The sequence below is a fragment of the Stenella coeruleoalba genome, assembly GCF_951394435.1.
Source record: "Stenella coeruleoalba genome assembly, chromosome: 3".
Taxonomy (NCBI): domain Eukaryota; kingdom Metazoa; phylum Chordata; class Mammalia; order Artiodactyla; family Delphinidae; genus Stenella; species Stenella coeruleoalba.
The window spans coordinates 101,566,473-101,578,901 of NC_137148.1; the positions used below are offsets into that span (position 1 = coordinate 101,566,473).

Sequence of the window (12,429 nt, forward strand, 5' to 3'; positions counted from 1 at the left end):
TTGCTGACCATTTTGCTTATTGATTTTTATGGCTTTTTTTTTCTTTTACTTCTGGAAAATATGACCTTTAAAAAAATACATATCTCTAATATATTTGGGAATTATAATAGCATGCAAAGGTTTATGTATTATGAAATAATTGTTACATTTATGACCAGAAATTAAGAGAAGAATTAAACTGTTTTAGCTTTATGTTGCTAGGTCAGTTGATTAGAATACCATTTAACCAAGGTTAAGAATTTGAATCTTCTATTGGTCATTTAGCGTCACTGATTCTAAAGGAAATCCAGCAAGGTAGTGCAAATGCTTTCATGTATAAATCAATTCCTATCAGTATTTAAAATAATTTAAAAAAATATGAGCTTAGTATGGTGTTTTGTGATTAAATAATTATGCATTAAGTTTCTATTTCAACCTTGGATACTGTCCAAAGTTTCTATTAAAAATAATGTAAAATAAAAATTTTAGCCTTTCCTAATGAATTGAAACAAAAATAATGTTTGTTAAATCTCTGATTTATCTTTTGTCCCTATTTCCTTTCTTACCTTCTTTCCCCCTTTTAATTTCATTGTTATTAAGTTCATAATATTTTAAATTTTAGTAGAATTTTGTTACTTTTTCATGTTTTTATAATACCCTGTGCTTTTAGATATTTATAATTTTATTATTAATGAGTATTAGAAAAGTTTAATGAGAGACAATTTTTATTTCCGTTCTAGAAGAAATGGCAACATATCTTCGTTATGTAAGAAGGCTAGATTTTTTTGAAAAACCAGACTATGACTACCTAAGAAAACTTTTTACTGACTTGTTTGATCGAAAAGGGTATATGTTTGATTATGAATATGACTGGATTGGTAAGCAGTTGGTGAGTACTCTAGGCTATATAATAAAAATAAAAGTTTATTTGTAGTACTTAACCTTCTTTTTCATAGTACAGATCCTTTATTTAAAAAGAGTTGAGAACAAATAATTTTTTATTTTGAAGTATAATTGATTTACAATATTATATTAGTTTTAGGTGTACAACAGTGATTCAATATTTTTATAGATTATACTCCATTTAAAGTTATTACAAAATAATAGCTATATTTTTCTGCACTGTACAGTATATCCTTATTGTTGATTTATTTCATACATAGTAGTTTGTCTCTTAATCCCATACTCCTGTCTTGCCCCTCCCCCCTTCTTTCTCCTCACCGGTAACCACTAGTTTGTTCTCTATATGTGTAAGTCTGTTCCTATTTTGTTATATACATTTGGTTGTTTTATTTTTTAGATTCTACATATCAGTGATAACAGAGTATTTGTCTTTCTCTGTCTGAGTTATTTCACTAAGCATAGTACTCTAGGTCCATCCACATTGTTGCAGATAGCAGAATTTCATTCTTTTTTTTTATGGCTGAGTAATATTCATATATATGTGTGTGTGTGTGTGTGTGTATATCCATATCTATATGTGTATCATCTCCATATCTTCTTTATTCATTCGTCCGTTGGGCACTTAGTTTGCTTCCATATCTTCAATATTTTGGCTATTGTGAATAATGCTGTTATGAACATTGGGGTGCATTAGTGTTTTCGTTTTCTTTGGATATATACCCAGCAGTGGAATTGCTGGATCATATGGTAGTTCTGCTTTTAGTTTTCTGAGGAATCTCCATACTGTTTACCATAGTGGCTGCACCAGTAATACACAAGGGTTCCATTTTTTCCATATCCTCACCAACACTTACTATGTCTTGTCTTTTTTATAATGGCCATTCTGGCAAGTGAGGTGATATCTCATTATGGTTTTGATTTGCATTTCTCTGATGATTCGCAGTGTTGAGCATTTTTTAATGTACCTGTTAGCCATCTGTATGTTTTCTTTGGAAAAATATTTATCCAGGTTGTCTGCCCATTTTTTAAAGGGTCTTTGTTTTTTTTGGTATTGTATGAGCTGTTTATAAATTTTGGATATTAACCTCTTGTAGGTTATATCATTTGCAAATATTATTTCCCATTCAGTAGGTTGTCTTTTCATTTTGTTGATGGTTTTCTTTGCTGTGCAAAAGCTTTTAAGTTTAATTAGGTCCCATTTGTTTATTTTTGCTTTTGTTTCTCTGCCTTAAGAGACAGATCTAAAAAATATTGCTACAATTTATGTCAAAGAGTGTTCCGCTTATGTTCTCTTCTAGGAATTTTATGGTTTCATAGATAAAGGTCTTTAATCCATTTTGAGTTTATTTTTGTATATGGTGTTAGGAAATGTTCTAATCTCATTCATTTACATGTAGCTGTCCAGTTTTCCCATCACCACTTATAAAGAGACTGTCTTTTCTTCATTGTATATTCTTGCCTCCTCTTTCATAGATTAATTGACTACAAGTGTGTGGGTTTATTTCTGGGCTGTCTGTTCTACTCCATTGACGTATGTGTCTGTTGTTGTGCCAGTACCATGCTGATTTGATTACTGTAGCTTTGTAGTATAGTCTGAAATCAGGGAGTGTGATACTTCCAGCTTTGTTCTTTTTTTCTCAAGATTGCCTTGGCATTTCAGGGTCTTTTGTGGTTCCATATACATTTTAGGATTGAGAATAAATAGTTTTTTAAAGGGTTCATTTTATTTCTTTTTTATGGATGTTTCAGGTAGCATAATATAAAAATTATTCTTTGAATTTTGTAAAAACCTTACATTTGGAGTCTACTTTTTAGAGTGATGAGTTATTTTGAATGTTTTACTTCTGATTTAGTTCTTAATGTCAAATATACTTTTTAAAAATATAATATTCTAGTGATAACTTTTAAAAGATCAGCTAGTTTTTTTCCTTTAGTCATCTTTCAAAGCATTTGTAATTTTAAAATATGTGTTAATTATTCTAGCAGTTTTAGGTTATCTTGGAATAGACTGATACTTATATATTGGAGCATGTTTAGGTTTTTAAAACTGTACCAAGTTTTCATAGTTAAAAAAAAAATTGTCTTGATCATAACTGTGGGATGGGTGTCATTACTTAAATGAAGTTATCATTAAATTCTTTCTTTGAAGTGGTGACTTCCAGAAAATCAAATATGTATTCTCACTAGTCTTTTATTTTTAAATAAGTAAGAATGCCTTACAAAATTTTCTGTAATTATGGCTCACTGTTAGCAAATTTTTTTCCAGATTTGGAACTGCTGAACTCTCAGATTCAAGTATTTTTGAACAACTGACTTACTTAAGCGTTTAATCTGTATTTTTCTTAACTCCAAAGTGATTTGAATATATATGGTATCTAAAATGCAAATCTGAATATACTTAGATTAAAGTATTTATATGAAGTTTTGAATTATATTTGAAAATTTAAATTTTATATAAGCCTCTTCCGAGCTAAAATATTGACAGTAAGCAATTTTATTAGCTTATTTAAAAAATTATTCCTTTAATTTTCTTAAAATAATTTTTTCCGTTTATATATTGGCTTTGGAAATGAGAAACATAAACAAATACACTTTCATTTTTTGATATGAAAAAGTAACCTAAAAGTAATGACAGTATTAGAAGGTCTTTTGTTGATATAAAAATAAATAGTTGATAAAGTATTTAAATATTTTGAAAATACTTTAAAAAGTAGCTATAATCTCTGTTGTATTTAACAACATATTTTAGGAAAGATATCTTTTCTTAAGGCCTTACTTTATTTAACAGTGTCTTTTTTTTTCCCTGATTATGTTAAGTAGCTAAATAATTTTAAATAAGAGTTCTGAAATTGAATGCATTGATTCTAATTGTTATTGTATTGTAGCCTACTCCAGTGGGTGCAGTTCAGCAAGATCCTGCTCTGTCATCAAACAGAGAAGCACATCAACACAGAGATAAGATACAACAATCCAAAAATCAGGTTTGCTGCCCTTTTAGATATGAAATGTCTTAATTTGCTTCTGTATTACCTTCTCACAGTTTATAAATATATTTGGTGTTTTATCATGTGCAGATGACAGCTTTATATGTGTATGCATTTGCGTGTATACATACTTGTATATACGTATTGAAGGATTGAAGGATTTCTTTTATAAAGCAGACTATATACACACATATTAAGGATAGAAAATGCATATATTTTCAATAGCTAGACTCTTTCCCCTAATGTTCACATTAAAAATGTTTAATCATAAATCCTAATTAGTGGTATAAGTTAGTATAATAAACTTTGAGCAATGTTTGATATTCTGTTAGAATGGAAGTATCTGGATACCCTGTTGGAATGAATTGTAATAGCAGTTGGTCTTTCTAACTATAGTCTAGTTTAGTGAACTAAATTATCTACTGAGTTCCTGTTATTTGAAAACTACTATTCTCTACAATGCAGAAATTCAGAAGTAAGGAAAACATATAACCTGTAAGAAATGATTTTGTAATCAGTGGCTAAGACCTCTCTCAGCCTCTGGAATCAGTCATACCTGGATATGGCTCGACCCTGGGCAGATTACTCATTCACTCAAAGCCTCAGTTCTCATCTATAAAATAAAAATAATTCATTTAATTCCTAGCATATAGTAAGCTTTCATTAAGTCTCAACTCTCGTGGCTGGTATTACTGTTATCATTATTACAATAAATTCACAAATAACTACATTACAATGCAGAATAAACTCTACCATAGGAAATACATTAATAAAGTGCCAAGGAGGATCATTGGAATATGTAGGATCTATAAAGATTTTATGGCAAAGATAGCTTTTGAGATGAGCCTGAAGAATGAATGGAATTTTTAAAGGCAGGTGAAGGAATAAGAGCATTTTGGAGAGAGTGAACAGTAAAAAATATAAAGCAGAAGTTTAAAAATGTAGAATATGTTTGAGGAGAGATAAGCAGTTGGCTTGGAGCAGAGAGTAGGCTCAAGACAAGGCATAGAGATTCATTGAAGAGTTTGTATTTCCTGGGTAAGGTATATTGGAAGCTGTTGACATTTTTGAACAACGTTTTCACTCTTCTTATTTTTGTATAAGGAAGCTTTATTGAATCCTTTTGACGTAAAAATTTTTGCTGTCACCCTGAGTTAAACAGGCCTTTAGAATTTTGGGTTATAACCCTTTTTGGAGGAGGATAGTGTGTTATCCTTTTTGTATCCCATCAAGGTTCAGGTGAGGGTTAAATAAGAAATGAAATCAAAGAAAAAACACAACTTATTAAAAATAATAGCCAAATAAAATGCTGCATTTAAGAAATATTTAACAACATTATGCTTTAAAGTATAGAGAATTTTAAAAGATTAGTTTTATAATTCACCTTAGAAAAATTGGGACAGTAAAGGGTATTATATATAAATTACTTCCAATATAAATTACAACTTGTTGATAGCTTGAGTACTCTGATAAGATGCTGTATATAGAAAGAAATGGGAGAAATCAAAACTTGGAGTTTGTGTTTTATAAATCAGTTAATTTCTCAAATGTACTTGGAAGAAGATCAGTAATTCATGTTCTGTGAAGATCTCCACTTGAGCTGTTAGGTATTGTAATAAGTGAAACTCTTCTTTTATTGTTGAGTTAAATTTTTGTTGAAATAAATTTAAATGTTTTAAAGGTTAACTTTCTACATGTTTCATATATATCTTGCTAGCTCGATTGCCAGCTCACTGAGGGTGGGAACCATATTTTGTTGATGTAGTACTTGTTGCACTAAATGTAAGGAGTCAGTTTTTTTCTCAGGACATCCTTTAGGATAGCTTATATATTGAATTTGAAACCAGGACATGCAGATTCTTACCATGATAGAAACATTGTATATCTAGAAAAAATTTCTTAACTATCTGTGATGCAGTAAACAGCTTAAGTTGTGTGATAAACCCATAGTTCACAATCCCAAAAGAAGAAAGGTTAATTCTTTAAGTGTCTGAAACCTTTGTAATGTCCCCAGATAAACAATTGTAACTTAGAGTCAATGGTTGAAGTTCAGGGAATCTGGAAATTTTACAGAAAATGTTGGGTGCATGCAAATGTTTATCCTGAGGCGAGGTTGCATAGCTCTTACTGTCTTCTTAAAAGGTCCATGGTTCCCAAATGTTGCCTGCTGTCCTACGCAACATTTAGATCTTTGTCTCTCTTTTAGTATGATTTTCATTCTTTCATCTTGTTAAGATTTGGTCTTGTCTAATTTATTTCACTATAACCCTACAAATCTGCTAAATTCTGGTGATAAATTTGGAGGATTTAATGAAAAGATATTATAGAACTGTCATAATTGCTTTGATGACATATTTCATGCCAAAGAATGCAGTTTTTCATTGTACAGTTTAATTTAGGAAGTTTAGTGCCGGAACATTTATTCTTTGTGTCCACTTGATTTCAACATCTCTTCCCCTAAAGGGTTACTCTGGTTCCTGATATGCTTAGGCTCCGTATAGCCCAGTGTACTTGGCACTTTGTGGCAAGATTTTCCTTACTTTGGTTGTAAAAGAAAGAAAAGAGCCCTGAAGTCTTTAGAACATAATGTAATTGTGATAAGGAGCTAGGTAGTAATATTGGAAGAGCAGTAGGCTCTCAGTTTAAATCCTTTGTGTACTCTTTGCTACCTCTATGACCTTAGAGAAGTATTTACTGTTTCAGTGTCTTCATCAGTAAAATGAGGGTGATACTGTCTATCTCAAAAATGAGATAACACATATAAAGCAGCTAATGCAGAACCAAACATGTAATAGAAACTTAAATATTGTATACCTTCCCCCTCTTCTTATTAGTGCTGTCCACATTTTCCTGAAACATAGAAATGGACCCCTATTAAGCAGTTACTCCTAATTCTGTTACTAGATTATTATTAGTTTGTGGTTATTGCCATACAAGTTTGCCAGATCATCTAAAAGTTTCAAGAATTATCAGCCTATTTCATGGAAATGGGTTTCTTAATTTGAACCAGATAAAAAGATCAAGGAGGCAAAGAGATTCATATATGTAAGATTGTCACTTAAAAAAATTGTTTACCATATCCTCTTGGTATTCTATATAGCACTTCTCGCTTTTCAAAGAATTTTTCTGTTTTCTTGTATTATCCTCATAATCAGAAACAGGGTACTAAGCAAGAAGAGAAAAGTTTTCTGGGACCTTAAGTATGGCTGTTTGAGTACTATCTTTTTATTCACCTTGCTAGAAGTAGTTCCTCATCAGAAAACTAATGGGGACCTCTACTGTAAGAAAATATAGTGGATGGCTTTTTAAAACATTTCATGGTTTATTTGGAGTACTTTCTTGACCACGTCATTTTTACCTCTCTAGTTTTTGTTAACTTTATAAAGTTAACGAGTGGAGTCTATGATATCTAAAGTCCTTTCACTTCTAAAATTCTGTGATTCTATTTTATTTTTGTGGTTGATCATTACATTATTGTAGCATTTTAACTGAAATTGCTCCATGTTCAATATGCAAAGATAACTGCATCTGTGACTCAGAATAGTAAGGGTATTTTAAATTTCCTTTTATACGATTGTTTTCTATATTATAAGGATGAGATGTTTAACATTTTGGGTTTCTCTTCTTCCATGCATGCCACATGCATTAAATAAATGGCAGTCGGCAGACCACAGGGCAGCTTGGGACTCCCAGCAGGCAAATCCCCATCATTTGAGAGCTCACCTTGCAGCAGACAGACATGGTGGCTCGGTACAGGTATTTTCTGATTTTTGCATGAGTGATTATTTCCCAAATCTATACAACTAACCCTTTTTGGAACTCATGGCATGATTTCATATCCTAATGAAAATCTTGTTGCTGAACCTCCATAATTCTATTCCTTTGTATTTAACCAAAAAGCAGAATTAACATGGTCTAGCAAGACCACCAGGGATACTAAGATTTTGCCTTTGTTCATTTTTGCAAGCATATGCAACAGTATTTAAGTAAGTTGTACTCACAATAGGTTAGAAAAACAAAATGTATTACTTGAAATATGTGTTAAACTTGATTTTCCAATAATAGGCTCAGTCTTTTTTCATGCTTTAAGTAATAGAACATTTTTTATATCTTTTCCCTTTCATTGATTTTGCCTCCTTCAAACTTAGTTAAGTAGATATCTAACTTTTTCATCCTCAGTCCTTAGAATGTACTTTCTGATTAATTGGTCAAATAAACATGACCCTAATTTTTTTTTTTTTTTTTTTTTTTTGCGTTATGCGGGCCTCTCACTGTTGTGGCCTCTCCTATTGCGGAGCACAGGCTCCGGACGCGCAGGCTCAGCGGCCATGGCTCACGGGCCCAGCCGCTCCACGGCATGTGGGATCCTCCCGGACCGGGGCACGAACCCGTGTCCCCTGCATCAGCAGGCGGACTCTCAACCACTGCACCACCAGGGAAGCCCCATGACCCTAATTTTATCATTACGTATTTTGTTTGTACTTGGAGAAAATAGCACATGGAGAAAATAATTTCAAGGACAAGTATTTATTAAATATTTCCCTCAACTTTCTGGATATTTACAAAAATTTAAAGCTGTCCCTTATTCTTTTTGATGTGTTCCTTTTCCCCTCTTTTCTATATATTTAGAGATAGCTACTATATTCTGCCCTCACATGCCCCCCTAAATTTTAACCTTTTGTATGTATTATAAAAATAGAAAAAGATTACTGAGTCTCTTATTTCTTTTAAAAATGTCAGTTTAAGGTAATCTGAATGCTGGTTTAAAGAAATTGAGATGATAAATGTTATCTTAATCCATTTCAATCTAGAACCTAGATTTGATTTTTTTTCCTCCACATATTTCCACTTGAACAATTTTCTATTATGTTTTACCAAATCTGCATTTTTCTTAGTATGTATATATACATATACATACATATATATACACACACACACACACACACACACACACACACATATGTAATCTGAATCTATGCTTGGGTTTTATTCTTTATTGATTTGAATTCTAAAAGATCAGTCCTTACTAGTTATCATGTTTTTCCCATCTTTAACTTTTAGAGGTAATATAAATTGTGAAACCAAGTATTTTTTAAAGAACTTCATAGTCTATGGAACTTTCAGTCATGTGTGTAACACAAGTATTTGAATAGCGCTGTCAAAGTCCAGAGTGAGGGATTCAGAGGCAAGGGTGCCTGAACTGTAAAATTCTTTGTGACCCAAATTCATATCACTGGAAAGTTAATTGAGAAAATTATGTTTAATTCCCATAAACACAAACTGGATTGTGTATGTATCTGTGTACGTTTATGTGTTTCTAAGTGTTGTATGTTTTTATAGCAGGTGTCTTGCTCAGTGTTCAGGGAAATCTGTAACAATTAAGACACTATTAGAAAGCTTTCCTACCACTTCTGTACCATTACCACAAATTTATCTTTAGTTTTTTCTTACTTTGTGGAATTCCCAGAGATGGCTCATGGGATCTCTTTGGACTGTCAAAGGGTGAATGAGTTTGATTATTGGCTCATCACTCAAAAACTTTGTTCTATTTTTTCACATGTTCTCAAAGGTATATTTCAACTCTGCTCATGTCTCATCATCTCTTTAAAACTTTACTGCCTTGTAGAGATTACATCTGGCTTCATTCTAATATTCCGTAAGTGATCAGTTTACTTACTAGAATTCTGGTAATACATAAGTAAGACAAAAAATTTTACAATATTTTTCATTTACTTCCTGAATTAACTAACTTGATGTGATGAACATTAAGGTAGTTTTACTGTCATGAAGAATTTGCTAGCAGCCTAGGTAAGATCATGCCTGAATCTTGCCCTACTCCAAAATGTTGAATTTATTTATAATTTTTATCCTACCCACTTTCAAAATTTGAAAAGTTATAATATGACACTGGTATAATTGGAGTAATGAAATTGTAATTTAAAAATTAATAATAGAGGAAATAAAAATACCTTAAATCTGAGCTTATATGATTATTACGATAATTGAATACTATATTTGACTTTGAATGAAGGAAGAAAGGAGAACAATGTGTTCTTTCATTCTCATTATCTGATAAAGAGAAAAATCTTTTTACTAATACAAAAGTATGAGTAGAATTTGCCTTGAGGTTCTTTGTTCTATGGCTCTTAAACCACCTGTTGGACAATGTTCAAGTATTGGCTTTGCAAGAAATATAAAGACTTTAAATGGCAATTGAAAAAATTATCCTCAACAAATACTAAGGGCATATCATCAAATAGTTTCTCAGGAAAGACATTTCCAAAATAAGTAGGTTGGTATCTGTTAATAAAATGTATGCCAGCACCTCTTGCCTTTTTGACTGGACCTGCAGAAAAATCCTCAGATACTCATTATTTCACATGTTCTTTTCATAGGAACTGCACGTTGGAGTCTACATTTGAACTCCTTATCTCTTCACAATTATTATGTATATTATTGCAGATCAGACATATAGGTTACCAAGTTGATTTAACTGTGGTGAGCAGCATAAGCATAAGTTCAAATTCTGTACCTTAGATTATTCATCAGTGACATGGAGATAATAATAGCTCTACCTTATGGTTTTGTTGTGAGAATTTTTTTAAAAAGTATTTAGCACAGAGGCCGGGGCTTAGGAAGTACTAAATAGTAGAATAATCTATTGCTTTTGCAAATTAGGAAACTTGACTAGTATTTTTTTTTTTTTTTTTTTTTTTGCGGTACGCGGGCCTCTCACCGTTGTGGCTTCTCCCGTTGCGGAGCACAGGCTCCGGACGCGCAGGCTCAGCAGCCATGGCTCACGGGCCCAGCGGCCATGGTCCACGGGCCCAACCGCTCCACGGCATGCGGGATCCTCCCAGACCGGGGCACAAACCCGTGTCCCCTGCATCAGCAGGCGGACCCTCAACCACTGCGCCACCAGGGAAGCCCTTGACTAGTATTTTTATCCATCTCTGAGAAGTGAAGTATAGAGATACAGCCAAACGAATGCATTGTGAAATGGGATTTATCTAATCTTATTCTTTCTCTTCAGTGAAATCATGTTAATTTAGTAACCAGAAGGATAATGCTATACATTTGATAAACTTTTCCCACTTAAGAGACTAAGAATAATATTCAAATGCCTTAAAGAGTTTATTTTGCATCTGTTCTTGGCTTTTATGTGTTTTGGAAAAGCTCTTAGGGGAACAAGTATGCCCCCTCCTGCTCCCCTTAGAATCACTGGTAATAAATATGGCTGAGAAGCCTAGACCTACCACTTTCAGTTTCTTGGCTATTCATTATTCAGCAAATATATATAAATGTCTACTGGGTGCTTGGCACTGTGCTAGGTTCTTTGAATAAAAGGGAGAATAACAAATATGGTGCCTGTCCCCGTGGAGCTTTCAGTTAATGGGAAAGGCTAATAAACAGGCAGTGTGATAAGTGGAGAAAGTACAAGGTGCTATGAGAATATATAGTAGAAGCACCTAACTTGGGTTTAGCGGGTTAAGTTTTCCTGGAAAAAAATGGTATTACTTATATTCTATTTTTTTACACATTTTCAGTGAAGAATCAGTAGGGCTTAGCAGTCAAAGAAGGTAGAAGGGGTTAAGAAAGGGAGTGTACCAGGCAGAGAAAACAACATACCTAAGACTGTGGAGGAGAGATTGACAGATTGAGGAATTAAATGCAGTTTGGTCAAGCTGGTACGTATTGAGAAATGAGACTGACAGGTAGGCAGGAGGCAAGTCGTGAAGGACCTAAAAGGTCTTGTTATTAAATTTGGACTTTGGTCTGAGGGTATTGGGTAGCCATAAAGAGAATTAGATAGAGAACTAATTTGATTAGGTTAGTATTTACAAAGCTTACTTTTGCTGGAGACTAGATTGAAGGGAGACAAGTCTAAGGCAAGGACACAACTCTCAAAAGTCCACAGCTGAGGAGAGATGATGGGTAGTGGAGATGAAGAGAAATAAAAGGACTTGAAAGATAATTAGAAGATAGAATTTAGTTGGGTAGGGGGGTTGAGGGAAAGGGATGGGTCAGTTATCCCTCTCTGATATTTTCTACCTGGCAAATCAGGATTTCCAAAATTAGGTTTTAAAATGTACCGCTCGCAGCAGATAGTACTAGTCTCTAATTCCACTGTGTTGAGCCTTTCACTGTAACACAGTCCATGGAGCTCGATGCTGACTAAAAATCTGATCCAAAAAAGGCTGAGAGGGCATGGCAAGCAGAGGGAGGAAGACGGCTGTTAAGGGCACTACTATTTTACATGGTATGGGATACCTTCTGATTGTTTGGAAAGCTCCTCTGCTTTGCATTTAAGGAACAATGTGACACTGGGGAAAAAAGGACAGAATCACAAGTGGTGCAGATGTGTTATGCAGCCAGAATAACATTATGAAATGTAAGAATAACATTAATTGTTTTAATAAGCAGTCTGATATTTTAGTCGGTGTCACTTCAGAAATACAGATACAGGTGATGATAACAGAAAAAGAATTAGACACATGTATCCTGAAACAGTAAGGAAACATATGTGATTAAAAGTCAGAGGAGTAATAGATGTCATATCTGA

General features: G+C 33.1%; 1 protein-coding gene across 10 annotated transcripts in view; it reads left to right on the top strand.

Annotated features, from left to right (window-relative positions):
- CSNK1G3 (casein kinase 1 gamma 3) overlaps window positions 1-12,429 on the top strand; it is a 156,673-nt gene that overhangs the window by 97,637 nt on the left and 46,607 nt on the right. For 4 of the 10 annotated variants that reach the window (XR_013827476.1, XR_013827477.1, XR_013827478.1 and 1 more), the window contains exons 9-11: window positions 720-868; window positions 3,768-3,863; window positions 7,527-7,622. Coding sequence is in view for 1 of the 10 variants with exons in the window: in XM_079916028.1 (XP_079772154.1) it covers window positions 720-868; window positions 3,768-3,863; window positions 7,527-7,622 (341 nt within the window). In the remaining 9 variants the exon portion in view is untranslated. The remainder of the gene's footprint in view (window positions 1-719; window positions 869-3,767; window positions 3,864-7,526; window positions 7,623-12,429) is intronic. The other 6 variants (XR_013827481.1, XR_013827482.1, XR_013827479.1 and 3 more) reach the window with 3 other exon arrangements.